Source organism: Ixodes scapularis, unplaced genomic scaffold (assembly GCF_016920785.2).
Source record: "Ixodes scapularis isolate PalLabHiFi unplaced genomic scaffold, ASM1692078v2 PGA_scaffold4__175_contigs__length_147842914, whole genome shotgun sequence".
Lineage (NCBI taxonomy): Eukaryota > Metazoa > Arthropoda > Arachnida > Ixodida > Ixodidae > Ixodes > Ixodes scapularis.
Window position 1 is genome coordinate 1,934,658 of NW_024609879.1, and position 24,782 is coordinate 1,959,439.

Here is a 24,782-nt window from a genome sequence, read left to right on the forward strand (position 1 = left end):
GGTTTCCCAAAGCTCGTGCACTATCGTTCTACGGGCTGTTTTAGCATTTCTGCAGGACTGAAAAGCGTTTTCTGCAATCCCGGATAAAGCTGTGGACGACACGTAACAAGGATTTTAAGTACTGTGATATCTCGTTAATATAAACAACTCAGTTCTCCTAGAAAAAAACGTCCATAACATGAGTTGTCCATAATAATGAGAGAAAAAAAAAAGAACATGTATTTGCCTGCCGTGTCTATAGATGTTGTCAATATATAGCGGGGTGTCAATATCAACGAGGCGTGACTGTAACAAGACGACAGAACGTCGTGAATTTGAGGCGCATTTCAATCATTGCTGAAGGTGGGGCTCACTTGAGTAGGCGCTCGTGCTCGATGAGTTCGAGGATGTCTATGCAGCGGTCCTCTTCGGGGATGTGGAGGGCCAGCATGGACACGGGGTCCTCGCAGAGCATGCTCCAGCCACGCACCTCGGAGAGCCGCAGGGCGTGCGGCCGCAGCGACACGTTGGGCACGCGGGCCCACACGTACGGTTGCACGCACTGCACCTGGGGAGCGCAGGAGCACACTTTGGGTACACACACGTTGGACGGCGATAGCTCTTACCGACTCACAGGAGGTACCCGTGCGCGCTTTCTGTAAAACCGTCGAGGCACGCGGTGTCGCAGTCACGTGACGTGACAATGTCGTTGACATCGTGGTGTCACTTGAAATTTAGCAGATAACATTTCCTGTTTAATATAATAAAGTCATTTTCCCGATACATTTTACGCGAAAATGCTTTGTGTACCAAGACGATAAATCTAGCGGAAAATATTCGCCTTCAAATCTAGCAAAATATACCTGTGACTGTCTTATGCCCGTGGGCAGCTTAAGTGTGTTGCGCCTCGGCTGTCGCCGTATTCGGTACAGGGCAATAAAAGGATGCTTTATTGTGCGTGTTACATACCCAATGAATTGGAGCATGCTGATAATGTTACCAGGATAAACAAAAAGAAGCGAAAAGGACCAAGACAGAATGACGTATCTGTGTCATCCTGGGGCCCTGTTTCTACAAGGCGGGACCGAGCGCGAGAGGAAGTTCGAGACACCGCCGTTGTCTGCGATTCGTCAGCGTCGTCACGCCGCTGACCAATCACAGAGGGCAAGGATGTCCCGGGCTCCCTGCCCCGCTTGGTAGCCGTGCAGCATAATGCCTATGCTCTCGGTTTTCTTGTACCTTTCTTTGCTTCTGTTAAGAGAATAATAATTGTAATCATGAAACTGTTTATTTCCATTTTGTGGAATGGTGGAACGGCCGGGAAAAAGCTTCAAAGCGAGGTTGTATCGAAAAAACAAAAAGAACGCGGCTTACCAAAGCAGGCAATCGCTCTTTTTTAGTTACACGCTGCGCTTATTTCGGGGAAAAAACTAGCGGGAGAACCTAAACACTGGTTCTTTGACACAGCTATATTCTTCTGTCCAAAGAAGACATAGCTTCTGACTGAAAAAGAACAATTGCTGTCTGTCATCGCGGATATAAATCTCATGTATTATATTCCGAATACGTTCACATTATTAACAAACCCAGTGACCCGTTTAAAAAAAAAGTAGAAGTTCGACGTATGACCTAAAAGCGGTTGAACAGAGCATGCTTGCTCATTTAGCGAGCGAGGGAAGATCGCATTAAATACACCAACGACTAAAATTCCTGTAGCCACAAGCCATTTTGTGAAACAACCTTTAGATATATAGACAAAATTACTTTCATTCAATTCATACAAAATGCGAAAGATGAGGGTCACTGTGTACAACAAGCGTGCAGCTTTATACTGACAAATTCAGTCACAAGCCCGCAACGACAACGACAACCGATTCCCTGTAAGGCCAGCTGAAAATAACACTGCTGCATTTCGAGCATCTCCGATTGATAGGCGAGCATCTTCAAAACCAAAGACGCCTTCAGAGACGTTTTTAGTTTTTGAAGTGAATCGGTAAGACACGCAAAACTAAATTTTGCCGACAAACGCAAATCCAAATATTTACGCCCTGAGACAATTTTTTAGACAAGAGCATTTCCGAAACTAACTTCATTAAGAGGGAGCGATTCTCAAAGCAACTTCTGCCTCGGGGTCCTTATATAAAAACCGAAGTTTGGGGGTGTTTTGCGGCGCAACTTTCGCTAAAATTGTTTTTCTTTTGATCAAGGTCACTTTTGTGATACTCAGTACTTCAGAAAATGAACAGTTTTAAGGGAGTTAGCGTGACTTCGTCAAATAGTCATAGCGCAACAAAATTAAATGGCTGTCGTCTGTACTGCAAGGCGCACAACAGCAGTTTGCTGCGTGGATGAGTCAAGGTTACGGTGGGTTGTGGTTTGGGACACTGTCATGCCACAGCGGGTGACTCAGCTACGCCTGAACTTTGTCAAAATTACGAAAACACTCTACAAGGGGTAGCGATCCTCGTGAAAACACTGAATGTAGTCCAGCGATCCCAGTGTGAGGATCCTTGCGCATCCTTTTGAACACCTCGGTATGACGCCTAGAGCACGTCTCACACTAGTGCGTTTACGGAGTCCTCAAATGTGGTCCCTAAATTTCCGCATAATGGCGTCACAAAAGTGCCCTGCTGTTGCCGACTGCAATCCTGGCGGAGTCAGAGCAGCGGATATGAATGCGGCAAATGCTTGGGGCCCTAAGCTGCCGGTCTTGGTTGTGACGTTGACATGGCGTTGTGACGTTGTGACGTTGACATGACGTCGAAACAACCGACCAGACAACAAGGGGGTCATCTTAGCCCAGTGTACAAATACCACTGCTGGCATTGCACTGAAACTTCGCTGCTTCCAACGGCTTGGTTTTTTGTTTGACAAAATTAGTGGGAGAATGCTCAGTGCGACCGAGATACTCTACATGTTTGGATTGAGAGAATGAATTACAGTTGACCTTAGCTCCCTCTAGAATTAAATCACCTGAACAGCTGCGCTCTAACCGGCGTTACAGGGAATTGTAAACGGCTTTCATTTTTTTTCCTCTGTTTTATCTTAGAATGCTGACATCATTTTTGGCCACTTAGGAACCACTTTGATGCATGGGCAGTATATGAGGTTAAACGCAAGAATGTAATTCCCGTTCATAACGTGCGACAGATGTGGGCCACCCTGTCCACGTATAGGTTGCCGGGCGTACCTTCAGCCTGGGTGGCAGCTGAGGGGTGAGATGTCTGCTGGTGTTGTGCAGCAGAGCCGCAGACAGGGGCAGAGTGGTAGGGGTGTGGCCCAGCTCGAACTGAAGCACCTCCTTGCTGGTCGCCTCGAAGAAGGCCGCAGGGTACAGCTTGGTGCCGGGCTCCATCTGCATTCAGGAAAGCAATACAAAAAGAAATAACAAAAACAATTGATACTATCGACACAAACACTTGGACTAGACTGTCCGCTATCCCGAAAGCAGCCATTCCACTTAATATACACACAAAAATATCCACAGGAAAGATATTTTTCTTATAGGAATACCATTACATAAACCGAACCATATATATTCTGCACAGCAGATGGAAACAAATTGAAATTACCAATAGTGACTATTAGAGAGAGAAAGCCGTTCAAGTCATTAGAAATGCATGGAATGAAAAAATATAAAATAAATATTAGTATCGCAGGAAATGACTCCTAATTAATGAAGGCGACCTATATGAAGGCGATGTTAGCAGTTCATCGCGTCGTAAAATGGTGTGATGAAAAATTTTATGAAATAAGCTAAGTCGTACATTTTTGCGTCGTGATGCTAGGGATGAAAGACCTATGTTATATTTCATAGAGGACACACTAACAGCCTATTGTCAGTTAAAGTATATATCAATATATATATCGATCTGAGCTATTTTGAATTAATTACAACTGATTTACGAAAATTTCCGACGCCAGGATCGAAAATTGATGAAGCATATTCCAGTTGTGAACGCAAAATTGTTTTGTAAAACAGTAATGTAAAGTAGGGGGCCAGTGAAAGTTACTTTTTACAAACCCTAACATACGGTTAGCTTTGTTAGTAATGAAATTGATGTGAATTTGTCAGCTAAGATTAGAAGTAATATGAACGCCTAAATACTTGTATGATTCGACGAATTCGAGCGGGCTACGATCAAGGTGATATGAAGGTAAGTTAGCGTGGCACCGAGAGATTCGCATGAATCTCTCGTTGGTGAACATTAAGCGTCGTGTGCCATGTTTTGTACGAAGAAGTGACATCGTTAATATCAAATTGCAGCGCATGCACATAATTGCTTGTGGATATTTCCTGGAAAAGAACACAATCATCTGCGAATAGATAAATAGAAGATGATACAGAGTTGGGAAGGTCCTTAATATAGACAAGAACAAGTAATGGCCCAAGGACACTGCCTTGGGGTACGCCAAAAATTACGAGGTGAAGACCTCGTAATTTTGTAGAGACGGCGTTGGAGATGGGGTATATAAAGCGTGTTCGAAATAAACTTTGCAGCTGAGTTTGAGACGTTGCCTCCTCTTTTACTACCTTCTGTTGTGTTCTCTTCCTGCCCCAGTCTCAGGTTTACAATCATGTTCAACTTACACCAGCTCGCCTGCACTCTGACTATTTTTTCGTGAAGACCAGAGCTGATGTCATTATCGGTGACAAATTGCTAACGGTAGGCGAGAAAGCGTTCAAGCCATTTTCGTATGTTACTTTCAATACCTACTATTTTAGGTTTCGTAGCAGGAGCTGGTAAAAAACCTCGTGGAAAGCTTTCGCAAAATCTTAATATATACAGTCAGCGAATGATCGATTATCGATTATAGTTTTCAACTTGTGGGTGAATAAAACCAATTGTGTCTTGCATGAAAATGATTTGTGAAAGATTTTTTGATCAAGGTGAAAACATTTAATTTGTTTTTAAACAGTTCGCAATACGGGAGAAGAGGACATGTTCGAGAATCTTGCATGGGATGCAAGTGATTGCGTCGTGCAATCATTTGCGCCTTTAGTTTAGGGTGGATGCTTACTGCAATGTTTGTGTACGAGAACCACCCTCCCCATCTTTAAGTTTTCTGAGAGCTCACCAGAATTGAGTAACTGCTTAAATTTGATAACGAAAGTGACAGAGGAATATGATTTGTTTTCTTTTAAGAACATCGGAGTAATATTGTCAACACCAGCGGAAGATTTTTGGCTTGACACAAAAAATCCCCCCCCCCCCCCCCCCCCCCAAATCAGTTTTTCTGCAGTAATTGCTGGATTGCTTCCCCCGAGAAAAACGAGCGGAAAGTGAAGGCAGTTTACAGTTTCCTTCCAAGGTATTGTCACAGATGAAAAGTAGAAAAACAAGAAATACTAAAAAAAAAAAAAAAAAATAAACGTGGCGAACGTGTATACTCTAATTGGCGGTCCGGCGTCAGTGTTGGCGTCAAAGCTAATTGGCGTGCTGGCGCAAGACTGACTCTGTGATGTGTAATGCGGCCGCATTTATACCTCCTCCACGTTCAGAAGTGTTTCATCCAAAACTCATGATAACTGTCGAGAAGGAAGTTTCCAAAGAGAAAATAAAACGGAAAAAGAAGATTGGCGTGATTTGAACTCTTGGCTTCTGCGCGAAAGCCGCGCGCGCTTCCTTATCGGTTACTCACGCGGCAACATGAAAATATTCATAGTGAGCTCGCTTGGTAATAGATATACGGCGCAGCCGAGAAAAAACATGCAGTGTCGGTGATGCCAAATACTGTAGGAAACAGAGAAAATAAGTCACCGTAGCGACTCCACTAGTGCCCCTGCAGTCAAAAGGATTGGACACAATCATATACCAGATATATATATATATATATAATATATAAGCAATAAATTGCAACAATAAACATATTAGCCCACAAAAAAATTCCATGAACTACAACGTACACTTATATTGAAACCTTATAAACCCCAGTAAAACGCTTAAACGCGAACTTACACCTTAAAACGACCTAAAAATGAAAGCTCGGAAGACTCAAAAAGTACTTTAAACATATTAAAGCACGGAAAAGTTTACATGATACATGATTTCACTTGAAGAAGTGTTATAATTGTTCAGTGCACATACTGCATTATATATTGGGCCTGACCGAAAGTGGGGTTCTGGAAATTATTCTTAAAGTACTCGCTGATGTTTACTCTTTTTGTTTTGTAAAATATCGGCACCGCCTAAAATATGTTAAATACGTGTTTAAGCGCAAATTTCAGCAAGCGATTATAGGTTACTTTGAAAGGCAAGAGTGTTTTTGAGTGTGGCCGTTTTTCACCATTTTTTACTCTAATTTCGGATAAATCGACAAAACTTTAAGGTCCCGCCTATTTCGTTAAAAAAGTGTTTGAGTGTACCAAAGCCATATTTCAGCCATACAGGAGGGTACGTTGCATTTGAGGACGCCGCAGTGAACAACTCACCTTGAAGCGGTGCCGGGTTATGTGGCCATCAGCGCTGAACGTGAGCATGCCAGTGGCGAGATCGATGTGACAACCTACATACATGCCCTGCAAAAAAGAGGAAAAAAACAAAAAAACATCGGTGGTGCCAATATTTACACTTGTCAACATACAAAACTCGTTTTTTTTAAAGACTGTTTTCAATTAGCAATAGTTGAACTATGTTCTAAATATTTTCTTAAGATAACCGAGACAGTCTCCACATCCGCATGATGCAAATTTGAACACTTATACTTTAATCATATGCTGTATCCAGTACTTCGCAGTGAATGGCCTTGCTGATGTTTGTAGGTCAGTGCGACCCAATGACACCGAGGAAAGATGAAAAAGGAAAGGTTTGCTACGTAGAAAGGCTCCCGGAAATGACTGACAACCAGAGTCTCTGTGACGCGCTCTTTACCTCAAAGCGGGCACTGAAGCACCGTGACAGGGGCTCGGGTAAGAAATACAGGGTCACCCCATACAACTTTTACATTCAACACCTTTATCGCAGGCATGGCATTGAAACTAAATGTCACGCAGTCACCCATAATTGCTGTAGCCATTGTCATCCTACTGTAATTCTCAGAATCAAGGAACATACTAAATAACCGCACATATAGTGAACCCAACATGGGTATGCATGATACAGTTCTGGATCTCAGCGACCCTGAGCTAGGCTTGTACTCTCTGTTAGGTTAGCTGTATCGGCGGACACTCGCTTCAACAAAAATACTTTGTAGAAACGCGACAGAAAAATACAAGCTTACACTCGACATTCAGTTTGCTTAGGGCGATGTCATGCTCACCTGACGCTGCTGTCAGGCGCGTAGCCAAAAGGGAAGGGGAGGGCGGGGGGGGGGGGCATAAAGCTCGGGCCCCGCCCCCCCCCCCCCCCCCGAAACCTTCCATTTTGCTTGAACCTCCTCTCCCCACTCCCCCCCTACAGCATTTTGTAGTGGACTTCCCCCCCCCCCCCCCCGCCCCCCCGAAACAAAATCCTGGCTACGTGCCTGGTTGATGTCATAATAATTATAGACATGTTCCCCACCCAGATATGACAAAGCGCGCAACCAGCAAATCTGGCGCACATTCCCTTCAAGTCTGCATGCACAGTGAATGCTCGGGACACGGTTATGGATGGAACCAACTGAACAATCATAAATATGTAGAAAGGTAAGGCAAGGAAACAATGTTTTTTTTTTTTTTAGCATTTCCTTTGCCTTTTTTTTTATATATTTATAAACGTTCTACTGATTCCAACCATGAGCATGCCCCAACTAGCTCAGCTCAATCCCTTCGGGACAAACACCGACGTACCTGGTTGGCAGATCGACTGCCGGCTTCACCATGGCTAATCTCTGTAGCTAGCTGACCGGCGCAGACCATGTAGCAGTTCTGCCGCTCCAGACTGCCAAACAAACGAGGGAGGAAAGATGGAATCGAAAAAAAAACACTCGCCAGTAAAACTTTCCTTACTAAAACAAACTCAGAAGTTTGGTAACACAATGGCGCAAATAGAACGAAAACATATTATTTTACAAGTAATTTCGATCAGAGCATGGGGTCACCGCTAATAAAAAAAAATATATGCAGTTTCCTTTCAAGTGTCAGAATATTAACAGAAGGGGGTTCACCGTTTATATCGTCAAGTTCTCTTCAGGACAACGATTGGTTGTAATTTTGGGCCACGACAAAACCTCAAAGCTTTCCACTTGAGCTTCGTACAAGAGAACGGGGTTCTGTTTTTTATTAACGTGAAAGCTATAATATAAGGAGGGACGGGGCAGCTAAAGGTTCTGTCTCCGCACTCCGCATTGCGTGGTTGCAGGGTAGAGCGCTGGAATGAGATGAGAAGAAAACGGGAAAAAAACCTTCCGGGCGTTTCCGGTCGTCTCCCTATCCCCCCTCCCCGTGGCTGTACCTGTCCGTGCCGCCTGACGTCAGGTGTCTAAGTTCTAGAGACAAGGATGATTTATTCCAACAGGAATTGTCACGTGGCCAAGGAGGGCACTGCGAACAAAGGGAACCGAGGGGACAACGAAGGCGAGCAGGCGGTGCCCGCACTCTCCTGATTGGACTCCCCAGAGATCTGGCCACTGGAGCGAACCCACGGATACGTCGGCACTGGGCCGCCTCTCTGGTGCCGGCGCTGCCCGCCGTCGACCATGCACGCCGTAAGCCACCCAACCACGAGGACCAAGGACAAGGGACTTTCCCGCGACCCGAGCCCCCGCTGTACCATGACGTGAGCAAAGAAATAGCTTGTCTGCGACGTGATTCCATTTCGAAGCGATCGGTGGGAAACGTTGAAAACACCTCAACATGAATGATGCCATATATGTCATGCTATTTAACAGTGACCTGTACAGTTACTTTTTACACGATAGAGAAAATTAGGGAGATGACCAATTCATATGATTCAATTCTAGACATTTTGGGTCTTACCGAAAATATTAAGGTTTACTTTATTTCGAGGTATCTATGGAAACGACATCACGCAATCTATAATACTTTTCGTCGTCTTGTTCTTTTTGTATAATACAGGTATCACGGTGTTTCTGACAGGTATGCGAAAATAAATATTTAGATATTGTTCAGCCAGTTTTGAGTGATTTCAATCATTTTCAGTTTGTTTTACTTTGTGGAGAAGCGATTATCATTCTTTGTTACAGTCGATATTTATTAGAGCGCAGCTCTTAGGGGCCCGTTCCCGGCTTGAGCGGCGTCGCCGTCGCCGTCGCCGTCGCCGTCGGCGTAACCAAGGTCATCCCAAGGTCACGTGACCCCCAAGGTCACGTGACCCCTCCAGGTCACGTGACCCCTCCCAAGGTCATCTCAAGGTCACGTGACCCCACGTGACTCCCAAGGTCACGTGACCCCTCGAGGTCACGTGACCCCTCCCAAGGTCATCTCAAGGTCACGTGACCCCAAGACCCCACGTGACCCTTTGAAGGTCACGTGACCCCCAAGTCACGTGACCCCTCTGAGGTAACGTGACCCCCGAGGTCACGTGGTCTCCTCCCCAAGGTCACGTGACCCCCAAGGTCACGTGACCCCTCCCAAGGTCATCTCAAGGTCACGTGACCCCAAGGTGACCCCCACGTGACCCCCAGGTCACGTGACCCCTCTGAGGTCACGTGACCCCCCGAGGTCACGTGACCCCCCTCCCCGAAGTCACGTGACACCCCCCCCCCCCCGAGGTCACGTGACCGCCCCCCGGAGCATATTAAAGAATGAGGGGAGGAGGAGGGGTCTACCCTCCCCTCAGTACCCTTCACTCCTCCTCCTCAAGAGCTGCGCTCCAATTCGGCGTTACAGGGATTTGTAAACGGCTTTCACTTTTTTTACACCTACGTTAAGCGATGTTTTTTTTCGAAGGCTTGCATGTAGTTGACCACACTAGAAGTCTGAGGAAGACTCGAGCCACACACTGCAGCTTTTTTTTTTTTTTGGAGACCCCCATAAACCTTGATGAAAACAAACATATTACTGGTCGGCTGAGTTATATAATTTCTACCCTGACACACTTTATACTTTTCCGCGGGGTGCACTAGGTTATAACGCACAGTCAGAAACATGCTCATACTAGAAGGGGGCTAAAAAGTACAAGTTTGCGCAATATTGCTTCCATAGTAACCCTGAGACGTAGGGGAAAAAAAAATCGGACAGGACAACAAAGTCTCTAACACAGCTTGATATTTATTAAACAACCATTGCCTTATATACACGTCCCAGACCTCCATCACAATTCAAAAGACCTCCTCACCCTCTTCACAGTGTACCCTAACTCTCAACCTATACCGACAAACGCACACACCCCACTTGGCTAGGTCAGACTGAACCCAACAACACTTACGAACTTCTTTCTTTCATATCAAGAGACAAACAAGGTTGTCCGACAGGGATACCACGAAAAACCACACCAAATATCATGTTGACATCCAAGAACTGTGGGCTGCCTCTATACAGTGATTCTAATGTGAATTCCTACGATCCGTGCACTTCCCTATACTTCTTCAAATCGGAAAGCAAACGAAAAATAATCCACGTATCTGAAATACCTCGCTACTCCATTCTCCTCAAAAATTGTTCTAATGTCCTATGGCCTCGTGAGAGGTAAATGTCGCATAATGCATGAACCTATGCAGATGCCTTTTTTCTGTGAGTATACTTTTCCTTCTAGCATGACGTGTAGAGAACATACATAGGTTAGTATGTTACCTATGAAATCCTTTACACTGATCCCACATAAATGTTTGAATTGTACAGCGCCGTATGCGTCGATACATTCTTCCACTGCCTCTAAGATACTGGACATGTTTTCGGGATAGTGTAGAACAGCGCATACATGCTACAACGACTTACGAAGAGTTTGTTTAAGTTATGAATCAATCAGCAACAGAAGCAACTAGGACTGTCAATCTTTCGGCCTCACGAACTGTTGTAGATGCAGACTATGAAAAACTTCGAGCTATTCGTCGAAGGGCTGAGCGACGTGCACGTCAAACTAAACTACAAGCTGACATTAGGAAAGACAGGCGCACACAAAAAACACATTCGCCGTTACTTGGATAAACTCGGCCGGAAGAAATGGAAGGGAACCTGTGCGTCATTTGATCCCCATGCTCCCCTCTGAAAAATATGGCATATTGCACGCGGATTAAGATTTCCATCACAACAGAGAACGCCTTTTCTTCCCATATCTCTTTTCCTAAGACGCCCGCGATTGAACATTGCTAAGGACTTCTGCGCATAGCTTGTCCTATCAGCAGTGAGTGAAAATCATCGTTTACATATAAAGCATGAGGCCTCAATTACTCCATTTTCAGGTACGTTACATCGATGACGTATTTAATGCCCAGGAAGTTGGTAAAGTTGAGGCTTCCCTCAGTCATTCTTCGTCGCCAGGTCCAGATAACATAACCTATGGCAGATAACACAACCTATGACGCTCGCTAGCAATTGTTAGACATATTCAACCTTTCTAGGACAAGCGGTAATATACCACCTGACTGGAAAATTGCCAGCTTTGTGACCATCCTTAAACCGGGTAAGTCTTACCGACCAATCGCTTTAACAACTTGTGTCAGCAAGTGTATAGAGTGATTAGTTCTATCATGAATAGAATAGCTTCTTGAATCGCAACCAATATACCCAGCTACTATGACAGAATCTAGACAGGGTCGTAGCTGCATTGAAAGTACCGTGGACCTTGTAACCCAGTTTGAAGACCAGAAGCTGCGCAGAAAATGACAATAGCTGTATTTCTTGATGTCCGCGGCGCTTTTGATAATATAAAATATTCCGCAGTCTTACGGGGTCTCCAATCTATCGGAATTGGTGGTCATTTATATGAATGGGTTGCTGATTACCTTCACAATCGAACGATCTACATGCACACAAAGGAAGGGGAAACTTCTCGTCACACAGTGACAAAAGATGTGCCTGAGGGGTTTGTTCTAAGAGCCGTCCTCTTTAACATCGCCCTTATCGGGATCACAGAAATGATCACAAATCTGTACACATTGCAGTCTATGCAGATAACAATCGCCTCTGGACGTCTGCAGGCTCACCTAAGCTCATACATACACACCTGTAAGATGCGCTGTCGAACATTTCTCATTTGCTTAAAATTCGTGGGCTTGATATTCCGCTAGCCAAATCAACTGCTGTGACCGTTACACAGATGAAGATGACTCGTAATCTACTTTCCATTAATGAAACTCCAATTCCATATGCACATAATCCCAAGTCTTAGAATTACTTTGATAAAGCTTTAATTTGGAACTCGCAACTAAAACACCTAAAGACTGAGTTGTCCGCATTCACAAGTTTGGGGTGATTTATAAGTGGCAGAACTTGGGGGCGCCTCTTCATCGTTTATACAATGGCCTATTTGCTGGCATCCCTCGCTATACACTCCATGCGGGAACTATAGGGGGCGCTTTGAAAAACGCGCGCAGCGCCGCTAGCGGAGGAGCTGGCGTTCGACTGTGAGGCGCGTTCAGCAGCCTGCAGCGCCTTTTCGCGTGCCAAGCTGTGGCGGCGGAAGCGCGCACGGACGAAACTTTTGCTTTTTGAGCCGATAAGTTGAGGGTGACGGTTGCATGAGTGCTGGGGCAGAAGGGCATTTAGCTGCTCACCACTTCTTATATATTGAGTTCGAGTCGTAATTAGGGGTAATTTCTCTAGTCGCGGCCGAAAAAGGAGTTGGAGTAATTTTCCGAAAAACAAAGACGGCCGCCACCTTAATTGCTCTGAGTGGCAAATTTATTTCGCTCGTCGCTGTAAACCTAGGACTGCTGCAAAGATGATATTTGGAGTCGAGTGAGATGTTCACTAAGTTTGTGCACGAAGAGTGCCAAGTTTCTTTAAGACAGCAGTTGTGAAAGTTATGTTTCTAACGAATAAAGAAATAAAGCTGTACGGGATATCCAATATTGGACCCAAAATGTTGTGTTATAGCGGGCTGTGCAAAGTGCAGATTTGGGCACACAGGTGCTGGGACTTGACAGTAACATGACACAGCACTTATTATACAAAAAAAAAAGGTGGCATAGGGAAACCAGGTGAAAATTTGGTTTGAGCGGCGTAACTCAATGGGAACCTGTTTTGACCATGAAAAGGCTGTCAAGAGAGTACCACTGGTCGGGGGAGGTGGAGACTTTATAGGTATGAAGGGACTAGTGGACTGTACTTCCAATTGAAACAACTTTACGAAAGGTGATTCCAAAGCCGAGAAAACAAAGTTGTCGGCCAACACACGGTTTGGCCGCCAAGGGCTTTTGCGGTCAGCTGTTGTGTAATAACCTCTTGTGCGAGGTGCTGATTTTCGGCGCACAGGTACTTTGACATGACCGTCACTTGGCACAACACTTATTATAACAAAAAGAGTTTTCATAGCGAAACCAGATGGAAATTTAGTTTGGGCGGCGTAACTAAGTGGGAACTGGCTTTGACCGTCAAAGGCTGTCAGATAATACCACTCATCGTAGGAAGGGACCAGTGGACGGTACTTCCAGTTCGAACCACTTTGCGATAGGTGGCTCTAAAGCCGAGAAAAAAAATGTTGTCTACAGAACTCGGGGTATCAGCGTTTCCACATCCAAAAGGAGGCTGGTCAAGAAAGAAAGCACACCACATAAACTTTCATACTTAAACGTCGATTCTCCAGTGATTCCGAGTTTCATTGTTGTATTTTTTTAGATTTATATTTGTCACTTTTTTAACCTTTCGAATCTTTCTTCATAAAGTACAGATTTCGTGCCATACTTGTCCGGAAATATCATCGACACGTACGATGGGGATGAACCTTCTTTGGAGGGCATTCCTCCAACAAAATTGGCAGTGCATACCTGCGAGTGTGGGTTCGTCCCATCGGCGCTGACACATGTAGGCGTTACTGGTACGAAAACAAACGCAGAGCGCAAAGCGGCAGTGTAGAATATGTCAGCCGTGCCGACACAGTGGCAGACATGATCGGGAGACCAAATTTCTCGCTTCGTACGGCACGGTTCCATCGTTGTCGCTGTCCCACAAAACATTGGCTAGGTGAAAAACTGTGAAACTTTGTCTCCACGAGATACGACGCATAACTATTGAAGCACTTAATGACGCAGCACAGCTTCATGCTGTGAACCCAGCGCTACCGCACCACTCCGACTTCAATGCGTACCAACGTACGCGGCGTGGTTTCGGTTTCGTTTTCTCTGGGGTTCTCGCTGCCTACCTTCGGTACCGGCCGCGCGGCGGCGCGCCAGTCGCGTCGCACGGAGTGTATAGCTTGCCTGTTAGGCACGGTTTTTGTCCGACAAACATGAAAGCACTTTAATCGCTCCAGGCCCAGGCTCTCAGATTATGGTTACCGCGACCAACCACGACCATAGACACGATTGCAGGACCTTATTTTCTAACTTCCACAGCTCTTCGTATCAAAGAAACTCTGACTACCTATGACATATCTCACACGCCATCCCTCTCATCATCTAGCTGACATTCCGGATAGTTGTTTTTGCAGCCCTGCATCTCTCAAACTGTAATTAACTACAAGGCGGTCCTTTAAAATAAATCTTTAGTTTACTCCGTTTTCTTCTACCTCATCGTCTGTCATTCGTGACAGTATGACCAGCATACATGGCAGGGCAGAAGAAACAGACCACACGTCTTAAAGGGTAACTGCAAAGAAAAAAATGTCATGTTTTTAAAACAGCCTACTTGGGACAAGCATGTCACAAAACAAATCTTCCGCAAAAAGCAAAATTTTTCTTAGCAATATTTACGCCACAGGACGTAATTTAGTCGGAGTCACAACCTCTCCACATTTGAAACTCCCGCTCCTTCGACCCGCGCGGAAAAGTACGCCCCGCCCCTCACTCTTGGATTCTCTTGGATTGACTTAACTGCAGAGTACGCAGCGTCTTGACTTCCGGCCGCGGATCGGGGGAGGGGGGGGGGCAGGGAGGGAGGGAAGAAGGAGGAAGGGGGGAAGGTGCTGTCGATGTGCGCTGAAAGCAGTCTTGGGTGAGTTACTTTCAAAAAAGTAATTCGTTACAGTTAGAGTTACTTTCAGAAAAAATAGCGAAGTTACCGTTACAGTTACCGCAACAAAAAAGTAACTCGTCACAGTTACAGTTACTTTTAAAAAGTAACGAAGTTACTTTTCAGTTACTTTTCTTTAACACAAAAAAAAAATTAGGAAAAACTAGAAAACGCTTTTCACCAAGATCATTTGCATAAAATTAAAAAGTGTGCTTTTTACTCCATATTGTAACTTATCAGCAGTTGCTTCTCGAAATTAGTGTCTGAAAGTTTCCTCTGTTTATTAACGAACACGTCCCTGCTCTTGCTGAGCAGGTGCTCGTCTAACGCGCTGGATGGGATTGCTGTGTTGTTTCGGCGGAACAGGTTTTTGACTGTCCATTTGGCGTTGAGGCAACAGAGTACCGTTTTCTGCGGTCAAGTTGTTAGTAACCACCTCCACCACAGCAAAATACTTTCTGTACGCCAGCCATGGTAGTTCTTTGTTCTTATCAACATTCATATCCATGGTAGCACTAGCACATTGCTGGCTCGTTGACGGTAGAGCACTATATAGCTCCTTCGGAGCAGAGTAGCGCAATCTAGAACGCCGCCTCTCGGCGACTAGCGGCGAACGTCCGGAGGTTCCAACTGCGGTCAGAAATGCATGGAGAACGTGAGAAAATCGTTGTTTCTTCAGTATTGTGGGAATATACGGAATGGCAATCGTTTGTGACATAATAATGAAACATTTTAGAATAATTTGCGCTAAGTTTTGTGACCCGCAAGAACCTGACTTTTTTTTAAAAATTGCTTGAGCGGCATCATGCAGCAGACGACACGGTGACGTCACACCATTCACGTGACCCGCTCCGGCCAACCCGAAAAGCTCATCTCCGCTGCGAGCAAAAATCGTCTGCTTCAAACGCCATTGCCTTGAAAATTGCCTTCTCAAAATTTGCACACGCATCCGATATTATTAAAACTTTGACAAAGTGTTTAGTGCTTTACTAACTTCACGACAGACTAGTTTTGAAAAGTGTGAACTCGCCGTTCATTTTTTAATCAGCCGTGTTGTATCGATCTCCATGTATTCTCCCATAGGGCGGGCCGCCTCTTGGAACCCTGAGTACCACGTGACTCGCGCCGAGCCGCTCTGTCGGCCATCTTGTCGGCAAAACACGAGGTTCAAAGGATTGCGCTACTCTGCTCCGCAGGAGCTATATAGTGCTCTAGTTGACGGTTGCGCTGGGTTCATAGAGTCCCTGGACATATTTCAGTTTTGTACCCGGCAAGCCAGAAACAAACCCCGCGCAAACAGCAGTAAATTTTGCCTCGACTGTTGACACTGCACCGGAGTAGTGGCGCAAATCAAAATACGAAACATGCACATTACGGAGTGGTGGCGCTAATCAAAACACAAAACATTGGCAGTGCCCTCCGCGTGTATTGTAGATTCATGTTTGATGCACTCGATTAAAAAGCGTTTGCGCAGAAAAAAGAAAAACCGCAAAAGAGATAGTTCTTCAAGATACCAAGATGTAAGTGTTCAGTCACAAAGTATAAGCGCGTGCTAAAGATAACTACATTTTTTTTTCACCAAATCTACACGTGGCTTTATTCGGGTTGTGACTGTCGAGAAAGAACGTATTCACAAGTTTGTGTAAAAAATAACTTGACACTCGAAATGTCGGAACAGAAAATTTGGAAAGCGCAAAGAATGGCTAAATTGTACTCGCTCAGTGATATATTATTCATAAAAAACTGGAAATTAACGACAAAAGTAACATCGTTACTTTCATCGTTACCTCAGAAAAAGTAATAGAACTACAGTTACAAGTTACATTTTTAAAAAGTAACTCGTTACAGTTACAAGTTACCAAAAAAGTAACAAAATTACAGTAACGCGTTATTAGTAACGCGTTACTACCCAAGACTGGCTGGAAGCTAGAGCCGGTTTGCTTTCGTTATATTTGTTTGGTCGGTGAAAATCTTGCAACAACGCACGTCCAACATGGCGCCGGTATTGTTTTGGTTTGACGGGACGCGAGGAGCCTCCGCGGTTTGCGAGCACGTGTAACGAAGACGTGACCCGAGAAGTGCCCCTGTGATGTTCCCAGAAGACGGAAAGTATCAATCGTAATCGTCGTGTGTGCTTTGAAAGCGAAGGGAGCCACAGGGTCCACGAGTGCGCAACCACAAGACAAGGTTCACGACAGCGCTGCGTTGACTTCGGCGATCTCGTTCTGTTTGGTGCGACACCTCGATGCGACAAAGAATTGGTTCGTGGTGTGGTGCGGTGCTTGGAAGAAGAAACCCACACTGACACGGAGCGCAAATTGGTTGTTGTGGGGTTGACGTTCAACGGCTTAAGTCCTGTCGTCGTCAGCAGATCCGGTTCTGCTGGTTCGATAGGATGCTGCGAGCTGTGGCAGCGAGCGTTTTTAAAAGTAAACCTTCCTTCGTTTCGTTTCAAATCGTGGAAGATTCCCGACGCATACCGTGAGTAAAGAGCTGCGGGGCGTTTTCAACAAAATTACGTCATTTTAATTGAACAATTAATGGACTCCGGATTGGTGTCCTAAATCTGCCGTTTTTATGCTTGGTGTTGTTAGACTGCGTTTGCACAGTGACGTGTTCGCACAACGACTCACACCACTCGAGTAGATGATTCGGTCCTGCAAACGACCGGTTATACAGAATTTCAGGGAAACTTAAGTCAGCACCGACGCTAATACTTCACAGCGCACAATAGACGACACACCATCAAAACAGATCCTTATCTTCTCTCCTTTTCCTTTTTCTTTTTTTGCACTTCCTTGGTTAACTTTTATTTTCTTTGTTTTAGTGCGTAAGAGTTAAAGATAACGAAGATGATGTTTAATATATCCGAGAGTTGACAGTCAGCGCTGCGTCAGTGTTGTTTCTTTGTGTGGATAAGTTTGGATGGTGTGTTGTCTGTTGTGCGCTGTGAAGTATTAGCATGATTAACCAACTCGATCAAGCTGAAGTGTTGATCACCACCGATATTTTCCTGCAAATCTCGTGCGCGTTTGTAGCGCTCATCATACTGTGTGAATAAATTTGGGCAAGATTTCCTACCTGCCAACTGAGACCATTGTTACGTAGTGAACATAGTGCTTTTTCTTTATTTTGGGAAGAGGCGTTGGTGCATTTATAATGGTACAATCATTTGAGAGTTTAGAAATTGGGAAGGTGACCAAGCGTTTTGGACATTGTCCCTTTCTTCTCTGGCACTGCCCCAAGTTGCACTTTCAGTAGCATACTTACCAGCAGGTACAAACTGCTCTAAAGCAGGTAAAAGCCAGGGAAGTCAGGACGGTGCGGACTCCGTGTTTTGCAAGATGACTGGGGAAGTTCTTTTGCGAGGTATGCGGAATACGCAAACGATTTTGTTATGCCCGTCGTTTGCGTCTCTCCAGAAAAATGAGTAAGGTGATCTACAAAGGCGTAGTCACAACCCAAGATTTACGATAACAGTACACATTCAATTCAAACAACTTTTGCGTAAAATGGTTCAGAAGCTCAGAAAAAAAAAAAATCTGTCATCTAAAGCAGTATTCGGACGTCTGAAGGCTTCTGCAGACAGCTGTTACGTAATCATCTGGCTGTGCCAGGTTTTTTACGTAACTGCTGTGTGTCAGTCGCGGACGTTCGGTTCACCCGGTGCGAATCTTGAAGGCCTCCGGAGCGAAATGACGAGAGCATACCTGGACTCGTTTGTCGCTACGCGAACGCCCGATTGCCTGCGGCCAAATAGCATTCAGCTTGTGATCTTTCGGAGCGACATGGCTGCTAAAAGATTCGCTGTCGCGATCGGTCATTTCGCAGCACTTAGCAACGGCGCCGCTTTACATGAACTTACATCTCCAAAAAAACGGCGATTGCACACGCAAAAAAAAAAAAAAAGGACGCTAAGAAAACAAAAAGGAAAACGAAGGTAACAAACCGCGCTATGAAAGCCAAAACTCCGCTTCGCTTCCTATCACTGCCAGCTGCTAAACACACACTACTTCACTTCGGAAAGTCTCCCTCAAGCACCTGGGTCAACAGAAAACACTGATCACTTCGGCGAAACGACCAGTCGAGGTACGCGAGACAGGCGGGAGCTGAGACTTCGGCGGCCATGAAAGAATGGCGAAGCTTTTATGTTACGGTACAAATACAAAAGGAAGTGCCCGTCTTGTAAACCTTATGTAAAAAAAAATAATAACTCTCATTACATCAGTTATTCTTTAAACGTAAAAATATGCTGCTCAAAAGGAAATTACAACATATAACAAAGATTTAACAACCAAGATGTAAGCTGTCAATCAAACTCTTCGCCAATGAGAAGTATAGCCGCCAACTGGTGCTAGACGTCATGGAACACCAACTTCGTGGCGTGCGATTTAAAACGGACAAAATAGCCGCAAACTAAAATCAGTCTCATGCAATAAATATTACTGAAAAAAAAAAAAAATTCTCGCGGCAATTTTTTTGACATGTTTGTTTCAATTAGGCTGTTTAAAAAAAAACACATTTTTTTTCTTTGCAATTACCCTTTAAATATCCTCCTTTAGGAAGTTGATGCGTTATCTTTATCGAGTCTAAACATAATTTAAAATTGTAGAGCCGGCTGGGCACAAAGTTCGGGAAGTCGTTTTCGTTCATGTTTAGGAGTACTAAATAGTCACTTATGTAGCAAAACACTTTTGCCACGTTTGAGGATCTAGGCGCTTTTGAAGTAATCTGTCGGGATGTACGAGAAATCTATAACTGAGAATCGGTGCTATGCAAGATCCGCTGCAGACGCCTTTCTTTTTCTGAAGGTATGTGTTTTCGTTTTATGTCGCGAAGGTGTAATTAAGATAAATTGTGAGCAATTACGGAAAACTGCTTTGCAAAAAGGCCTGAGAAAATTCGGAAGTCTAATGCAGCAAACCATCGTCTAAATACTCCGAGACTGGGAAGAGAGGGAACAGACAAACACAAAGTCTCTGGGTTTTAGTCCCATGTGTAACCACCACCAGCTCGTTTGTGCGCTAACCTTCTGTGCACCAAACGAGTCCGTGCTGTCTTTAAGATAACGAACGATTAAGAGAGCATAACAACAACATTCAAATAGCCAATTCAGGACGTCATGGCATTTACTGCTGGAACTGCAGATGCTCAGTCAACTTTAAAAAAAAAAAAAAAACCCTGCCCCGTAGTCAGCAAGAATCATCACAAAATTACAAGAACAATCATCGATGCAGCAAGTATCGTAAAGCAGGGTGACACATGTGTTAGTAATTCTTTTATATCACTTTCTGAAAAAGAGTTCTTATATACCTAGACTCCACTTGAAAGTAATATGTGCTTTAGGCTTTCAAATCGTTTAGAAGATGACGAAATACCACGCAGAATAAGAGTTGGCTCAGTTTGCAGCAGAAATAAAACGACAAAGTGTGATAGCAAGTTTTATTTTATTTTTTGTTGTTAAATATTATCGATGTAAAGTTAGAAGACAAAAACACAAACCGGAGTTGATAGCCAGCGCGACGTTAGAGGTTCCTTTTTGACGCTACCCATGTGGTCAGAGTGTGATAGTTATCTTTTGCGCTGTTAACTTTAGGTCAAGAATAGCCAACTCACCCAAGCCTCCTTCTTAAGATGTCCTGTAATGTACGTTCGTTCTTTTGTACTCGTCCTTTGCGCTATTTTTGTTCTCCATGTATAATCTACTTTCTTAAAATATGAATGTGCTGTTCGCGTCTCTTTTCTGTGCTCTATATCTCCCTTGGAGCTTGAACCGCTCTCTGAATTTGTTATGGTAGTATCAGTTATGTCGGTTGTCGGTTAAGGTAAGCAGGCCGGTTTAAGCAAACTGTTTCACAAAATATAGGACGACGAAAAGCAGCAGCCGTGTCAACCGGTTCTCGATTCCAAAGAATGACACGCGCCACACTCATGACGGAGTGCTTACCGAGAGTCCTCTTTCCTACAATAGCACAAAATCATAACACGCCGCCCTTTTTTTAGGTCAGAGTGGTGTTACAGTTTGAGGAAATAACTCGGTGCTCGCGACGCGATTGTCAGTCTGTGTCGCAGTGGCTGACCACGAGACGTCTACTTCTTGTTGACACTTGACGGTCCTGACGATGCAGGCTCTTAGTCTCTGTAGACCCGGACATGGACGATTGCGCCTGTAGGAGCGTCCTTCTTGTCATTGCACAGTCTGTAACCTCTCGTTCGGGTCCTTGCTGAAAATCACACCTTTATTTCACTGTACTTTTCCTTTAAACCAAACGTCCTGTTTCGGAAGTAGGGGCGAAAGGGTCTTTTTCTTCAGGTCGCCATGGCACTGCTGTCTCACTTGTCGTTGTTGAAGTTGCATCTGAGTTTGCCTGCAATTATAGGTCGGAAGCAGGTTTCCTGGCAGAGTTTGCAGCAATGTCCTTAATTTTCCGCCCATCAAAAGTTCGGCTGATGATTTCAGACCACCCACCCGCATGCTTCGGTAATAAGGATTGACCATGACTAGGTATTTTCCATATTTCGTTTTGATCAAGGAATGGTTTGTTGTCTGCACGACGCGTTCTGTCGATTCATTGGATATCGGATTGTACGGTCTAGATGGATTATAGCGTACAACCCGGTCACTCAAGAATGCTTCGAATTCTCTCGAGTCAAAAGGAGGTCCATTATGGCATACTACTTTCTCTGGTATGCTAAATCTTAGAAATGATGTCTTGAGAGTGCCATTGAGGCTCCTGGCAGCTATTGATGCAATTGTTTGAACAGTGATGAATTTGGTGTAGTAAATGATCTGGATAAGATATGGAGGTGCCATCTAGGTAAACGTCTGTGGCCACCTTTTCTTTTGTGGAAGCTGCCGATCAGTGAGCAGTTCGCGCTGGTTGTTTCTTTGATGTCGTTGGCAGATTTCACAACGCGATATTATATAGGATATTTTTGCTCATATTTGGCTAATTTAAACTTTAACGTGCACAATTTATGCTCGAGAGAATAAGCCCATGAGCTGCATGAAGACGCTCAAGCGCATCAGGGTGACATGATGCCAAGAGTTCGAGACGTACTCCCCTGCCTCCCCTGCACACAAAATGATCAGCCACGTGCAGTTCATCTGGCATGTTAAAGGTCGCACCTCTGCCGAATTTGGTGCTCGTGTTCTGGCCAGCCTTGCTGAATATAGTGCTTTGCGATTTGAAGCAATGGGTCGGTAGCAGTCTCGTCCCTTATCTTGTGGAACTTTGTCGTCGATACTATTTCCGATGGGGTGGTAAGTTGTTCGTGTACATGTCGTTCCTAAGAGTGATAGCAGCTGGTGGAAAAATGCGGATTCGAATTGACGTCCCCGGTTGGTTGTGATTGTAGATGCAACTCCGAGTTCATATATCTATTGTTGGATGAAGGTGCGAGCCACTGTGTACGCTCGGACATTTTGAATGGGAAGCGCACCTTGCCAACGGGTAAACCTGCCGACGCAGGTGATGAGGTAGCTATACCCCGCGGGTCCCACAATGTTGATGTGAACATGATCAAAGCGCTCTGTCGTGTGTGGTAATGAATGGAATTGTGCTGAAATATGCCTTTCTACCCTCGATTTTTGTCATTGCGTTGAGTTTCTAGTCCAGCGGCGAATATCCTTATTAATGCCGGGCCAGAACAATCGTTCGATAATTAGTTGCAGAACCCAGCTTGTGAAGAAGACGAAGTGAAAATTAAAACTAGGTGAACACAAATTTCTCCTCCCTCCCCTTCACTTTGGAAAATAAGAATGAAACATTCAGCATAGTTAATAGAAGAGAACGGAGAATAGAACATTTCAAGAAAATTAGAAACTAAGCCGGATCACTATACAGTACGAAGCGCATGTGAACACCAACAATTACACATATATACAACTGATAATTGTTTCGATTTACAATGCTAAATTCATTACGTAGAAACAAAAAAATTCGAAATCATCGCTCAAGTTAACACGACTTATTTTAGGACTTATTTACAGCTCATTCATTCCAATCCTACAAGTTTAGTTATTCCTGTCCATGACCACAGACGTTAGCACTTACTACATGTACTCATTTTTACCCACTCACACCACGGCCGGACTGGAAGCGCGCGCTCTCTTCCTCTTCTTACCGCCTTTGCAATTGGGGCAATCGCCACCTCCCGGCGCAGTTCGCGGGTGGCGCTGTCACCTCACCCCTGGGCTACCCTTCGCCGTTTGCACAGAGCGCGTCTGACAGTCTACCACAGCGCTGTCGCAACTCGCGGCCGAGATTTTTATGGCCTTTGACACCTGATCGTTACGCTTGGACCCTCAGCCACTATCTAATGCGCTTCTGATGAGCACAAAACGGTAGATATTTGACGCACATCTCCGAGATATTCGGGAGTAGAAAGTAGTAAGGAGAGACAGCGAACGCAATTGCGGAAAAACTATACTCGACTTTACCTCCAGGACTTCTGTTGCAACTCAAGAACAGGAGGAGACGGACCCCTTTTACGTGGAGGAACTTTAAATGTTAAATAATTCGTACACCCGTGAAATGTAAGCAGTCCCAATCTATCTATTGCCGCGGTCTGCATCATCACTTAATACGACGCACATGAAGTCGGTCAGCTGCTTTAGACGAGGGTGTAGTAGTCTGTATAATTTTCGCACAGTGCATATTACAGCCTAAAGTGCTTCCTCGAGGGCTTGTGCACATATTCAGCTGATTTTTTGTTTCTGTCCAAGACCGTCTTTGCATGGTTAATCAGAAGTATTCTGAGGAACCGTTGCCAAAACAAGAGCCCACGAAGCTCGAAAACCAGCGCAAAGCAGCTCGAAGGGACTCTCCGAGTGGGGTGAAGTGGGGTGAGGTGGTTGCGCCCCTGGCGGCAAGCAAGTAAACTACATACGGAGAAAAAATGCCATTGACTCCCGGGCGATTGCAAAGGCCGTAAGAAGAGAAAGAGAGCGCGCGCTTCCAGTCGGGCCGTGCTCACACATAAACGTTTTAAGAGATAAACTCTGATAGTTACGTTATGTATTCAAAGTTCTACTGAAGCGCTGAGGTGATCGCCAGTTGCGCTGAGACTGTCGCAGACCTGAGGATTGGGGCGGTGCTGCTGTTGTATTTTGCTCCGCTGTCCCTCGTCTCAACCGTGGTGTCAGAACATCAGCTTTTGACCGCCAGTCATGATGACTGCACATCGCCCTTTCTTTGTCGCTGGTAGCGTAGTCTAACAACCGGGCGATGACTACTTCCGTCCGCCATTTTGTGTCTCTAACTCGCAGGAACTCTATGCGATTTTATTGAACCATTTCTTTGGTTCAATAAACGTTGAACCAAACAGCGCCCGTGTTTGTCTTCTATCTTGTGTACGTCCTTTTTTAACGCTTTTAACCGTGGTTCAATACAGTCAACACCAACTAGCCCAACAAGTTCTTTTACAGTCTATGCGATTTCTCAGGAATAAAAAATACAAAGTAATGCCTTTTTGTGTTATCGCACAGTTCGCTGGTTGTAGCGGGCAACAAGCTCTGCCCATTGGCTGCTTGAGTCCATAGCCGTATATTGGGAGAGTTTAACCAGTTCACAGGCATGCGTGAGCGCATGCCCGTGAACTTTCGGATGCTCCTCGCTGTGCCGGGAGGGCCCCCATTTTCATTAATTCGCCCGGTGGAATGCATGGGATCGACATCCGAATTTCGCGTCTTTTCTTTTATTTCGCTGGCTCTGGCACGAAAATTATAGTGTTATTCCTTGGTCGGTTAAAACTAACAAATGAAGTTTTTTCGACGTTTCACGGAAAAGCTTTATTCAGGCGAAAAAGA

General features: G+C 44.8%; 1 protein-coding gene across 1 annotated transcript in view; it reads right to left on the reverse strand.

Annotated features, from left to right (window-relative positions):
• Positions 1-24,782, reverse strand: part of LOC8026823 (ryanodine receptor) — a 561,398-nt gene that overhangs the window by 292,829 nt on the left and 243,787 nt on the right. The window contains exons 42-45 of the mRNA XM_040217827.3: positions 7,751-7,841; positions 6,413-6,499; positions 3,170-3,334; positions 354-547 (exon numbers count right to left, since the gene is read on the reverse strand). Of these exons, the coding sequence (XP_040073761.2) occupies positions 354-547; positions 3,170-3,334; positions 6,413-6,499; positions 7,751-7,841 (537 nt within the window). The remainder of the gene's footprint in view (positions 1-353; positions 548-3,169; positions 3,335-6,412; positions 6,500-7,750; positions 7,842-24,782) is intronic.